Here is a 3,818-nt window from a genome sequence, read left to right as displayed (position 1 = left end):
TGTGAACTTTTAGATAAATTGCGCGCCTTCTGTCTTAAATCTGAGACCTCTTTGAGCTGTGATGGCGTTCAGACTACAGAGAAAGATTTTAGCAGGTCATACCAGTTGTCCGTGTTGTGCTGTCAATGTCTGTCCAGCTCCATGTGGAATGGGGTCCAGAGCCTTTTATTTCTGTGCTGGGGGGAATTCTGTAGCCCAGACTGGAGCTGCCTCCTTAGGAAACTCGCTGCTCCTCAGGAGGTGCAGCTCCCTGCCTCGTTTTTCATGCGGACCCTTTGTTCAGGCATATGGTGCAGGCGGGGGACACAAACACGGAGTGTAGTGGTAGCTGCTGCTCCTGCAGCAGTGAGGCTGTGGCAGCTCCTCGGCCGAGGCCAGGCTGTCACCGCTCCTGAGGAGGCTCCCAGGTAGCCCAGAGTGCTGCCAGGGATCTCCCTTCTGTACTGACCCCCGGCTATGTCAGGCATTGCAGAAAATTGCAATACAGCCTTCCAGCAGTTCGTGCTAACAGGACATACTGCAGTTGTCCTTAGCACAGGGCCTGGACCCAACATTTCTACTTCCCCAGTGCTCTGCGGTCAGACCTTGTTTAATCCTTCTCTCTGATTAATTTTGAATTATTTTCTGCACAGTCACCTCAGGTCAGGTGAGCAAAATGTACTGGAGATCAGGGCCAGGTTCTTAGGGGGCAGCGAGCTGGTGGCAGGGCTGAAGGCATGTCCTCAGAGCAGCTGAGGACCCTGGGCTGTGTCTGGTTTGGAGAGGAGGAGGCCGAGGGGCAACCTCATTGCTCTTTGCAGCTTCCCGAGAGGGGGAGCGGGGTGAGCGTGTGGTGTCCAGGGACAGGAGCCTGGGAATGGCTCAAAGCTGTGTCCATCAGGAGGAAGCATTTCTTACCCAGGGGGTGGTCAGACCCTGGAACAGGCTCCTGGAGAGGTGGTCGATCAGTGTTGGAGAGGCATTTGGACAATGCCCTTAGTAACACGCTTTGACACTCGGTCAGCCCCGAGGTGGCTGGAGTAGATGATTGTTGTGGGTCCCTTCCTCCCAGAACTGTGCTGTGCTCCGGGAAGCCAACGCAGCTGAAGAGCCTTACGCTCTCAACTGCTCCTGTCTCTGGGAGAGGAGATGCGCTCCAAGGGCCTGCGTTTGTGGTAGTGCTCTCCGTAAGCTGAATCCCTGACAGATGAAGTAGGACATGTGATGGTGCTGCTTATCTTTACAGAACAGGAAAACTTAAAACGCCACAGGTTGCAGAAGAGATTGAATTTCTGTGACATTAACAACCTGCAGTTTAATGGTGTTTCTTAAAGAAAAAAAATGGAAGCTTTTTTTAGTAAAGACTTAAAGGCATTTATTGATTGTTGCCCTAGAAAATCATAGGAAGTCTTTAATTCCTGAAGAACTGTGTCCAACAATAGGAAAAATTAAAAACGTCTTTTTAAAAAACATTACAGCATTTTCTGGAAAAACTAGGTATGAAAAATATATACAGTGTATTAAAAAAATCTGAATAAAATTAATGTCAGGATTTATACATTCAGTTATGTGTTAAACATCTGTGTACAATAAAATTTGTTAAAATATTAGCAGTATTTTTTACTATGTTAAATAGGTCTGTTCCATTTACAGTTTCTCATTACTCAGTCTACTCATAAATTAATTTACAAGGCTGTATAACCACTGTCAGGCTGTCAAGGGAAGTGGTTTTGTACAAGACTATTGCCTTCCTAATATAAAGTGTTAGAGATACGTCTTTATAAACATCCACTTCATTCCCAAATCCAATCAATGTTACAGTCCATAAACCAACAACAGCCCCATAGATGGGGAATGCAACCAGGAAGCCTCTGCAGGACAGGTTTTTCCCCGCTGTTACTGAGCATGTCTTCTACTCTGCTGAGCTATCAGCTGCTCCGTAAAGGGGGGAGATTTTTGTAACACAAACTGTCCCACCTGTACACAGAAAGGATGCAGACTTCCTTCACTACCGCCTGCATTTTGTTCACACAACAGGTAAGTGGGTTTTTCTGTGAAATTCCAAAGCTAAACTGCAGGTGCAAACATGGAGCCCGTGCTGTGTGCAGTGCAAGTGTGAGGCTTCTCTAAAGCAGAGAAGAGCAGGTGTGAAGCAGCACCGCTGCGAGCTCCCCTGAAGGCAAGGTCTGAAGTACTATCTTCCCTCCTCTCTCGCCTGTAGCGCCCGATGCCACCCAGTCGCACTGCCGCAGGGGAAGGTGTTAACCAAGGCACTGAGCTGTCTGCTCCCGATCCTTCCGCAGTGGTGCTCCTACCACCTACACACAGCAGGGAGAGGAGAAGACCCCGGCGCCTTCACACAGCTCTGCAGAGCTGCATTCTCCCTCTGTTTTTTTTTTTTTTCTGCCTGTGGTTTCAGCGTGATGCCAACACAAATGTTAATGGTGTAGGTAAGCTGAACTTCAGTTGAACTTTCTGCCTCCACAGAAGGAAAGAACCTCTAGTACAAAAGAGCAGAAAGACTAAAAGCCAAAAAAACCCCAAACCCCTCAAACCCAGAACAAAGTATTTCATGCTTTTGCAGTCCCCATCAGAGCTCTGAAGCCCCAACTTACTAGGAAGAGCTAGTTAAACACAGGAAAACGGAACACAAAACTGCCTGTGCTGAAATGCACCTGAGCACAAGATAATCAAATTCATGTATTTTGCAAAGTTTGGTGCTCTTCTTTCTTGTGTTCAGAAATCCTTACCACTGCAGCACTAGGAGGAGGAATGCCTGAGCTGCCAGGAGTAACAGGCTGTGTCGGAGACCACCACTGGAGGCACCTCCCTGGAGCGTGTGCCAGCTTGCCAACACTGACGAGAGAGATGCGATTATGTCTGACAGACTGGGACAGTCCCGGCCCTGTGCTGGCGAGGTAGTCCTTCATGAGTTACGGGGTTGGTTATTCTCCTTCAGGTTAGCTCACAGAGAGCTGGACACCACGGGGAGGAATCCCATCACCACGCTGCTTCCGCGACTGTACCGCTGCAGTTCTTGGGAGCAGGAAACCCCCACTACGGCTATTCACCCCCAGCTCGGGGGACTGGGTGTTTCTGACGTTCAGTCTCGTATGCAGACTGCTAGAGTTCTGCTTCTGAAAGAAAAGTCAGAATGCTTAGAAACCGATGGAGAAAGGATATGTAAAGAGGCAGGGATGGAGCAACTACAGGTGAAACCAAAATCTGAGTCAAAAAGACACATGGCTGGTCTCCAGTGCCTGAGAAACTACTTCTGGTTGGAATCCGGTTGGGCCAGGTTTCAGTTCAGAGCTCTCGAAACGCAAACCAAAAAGGGATAAGGACGTGAAACATCAGTGCTCTGTGACTAGCTTTTTCGCAGTGGTGAGCCACATCTTCCACACCAGAGCCGTAAGGTGTGCAGCCGTGCCCCCCTGCGAGCCCGTAGTGCAAATCCAGTAGTGTAGTATGAAGTAGCCAGAACGCTCTACACGTTGGTTTCGAGTCCAAGTAAGCGTCCCATCCGTTCCATGTTCTTGTCAATCGTGGCGCGACACGTGATTTCTTTAGCACACTCCATGGGAAACCAACCTCTTTCGCCATCCCGCAACCGCTCCCCTTCATACCAGCCTGCAGGGGTGAACAGAGGAGGAGTAACGAACCTTTTCAAGTCACGTGAGGGAGACACTGTCAGAACTGTGTGTGCGCTTGAGTAGACACGGCTGGCCCAGACATCACACCCCTTATACGTCTCCCCTGGTAAGGCATCTGGTACAGATAAGGTACCAGAGGGCTGGAGCCCCTCTGCCCTGGGGACAGGCTGGGGGGGAGGGGGGGGG

At 49.6% G+C, this 3,818-nt stretch overlaps 1 protein-coding gene across 1 annotated transcript in view; it reads right to left on the bottom strand.

The window, feature by feature from the left end:
* Nucleotides 1-3,466: 3,466 nt before the first annotated feature.
* Nucleotides 3,467-3,818, bottom strand: part of ARHGEF26 (Rho guanine nucleotide exchange factor (GEF) 26) — a gene marked incomplete at its 5' end in the record, with an annotated part of 39,479 nt that continues 39,127 nt past the window's right edge. Inside the window, one exon of the mRNA XM_010154445.1 lies at nt 3,467-3,609. Within this exon, the coding sequence (XP_010152747.1) occupies nt 3,467-3,609 (143 nt within the window). The remainder of the gene's footprint in view (nt 3,610-3,818) is intronic.

Source organism: Eurypyga helias, unplaced genomic scaffold (assembly GCF_000690775.1).
Source record: "Eurypyga helias isolate BGI_N326 unplaced genomic scaffold, ASM69077v1 scaffold16526, whole genome shotgun sequence".
NCBI classification, from domain to species: domain Eukaryota; kingdom Metazoa; phylum Chordata; class Aves; order Eurypygiformes; family Eurypygidae; genus Eurypyga; species Eurypyga helias.
The sequence above is the reverse complement of the archived record's forward strand: the minus strand, read 5'-3'. Positions and strand labels throughout refer to the sequence as shown.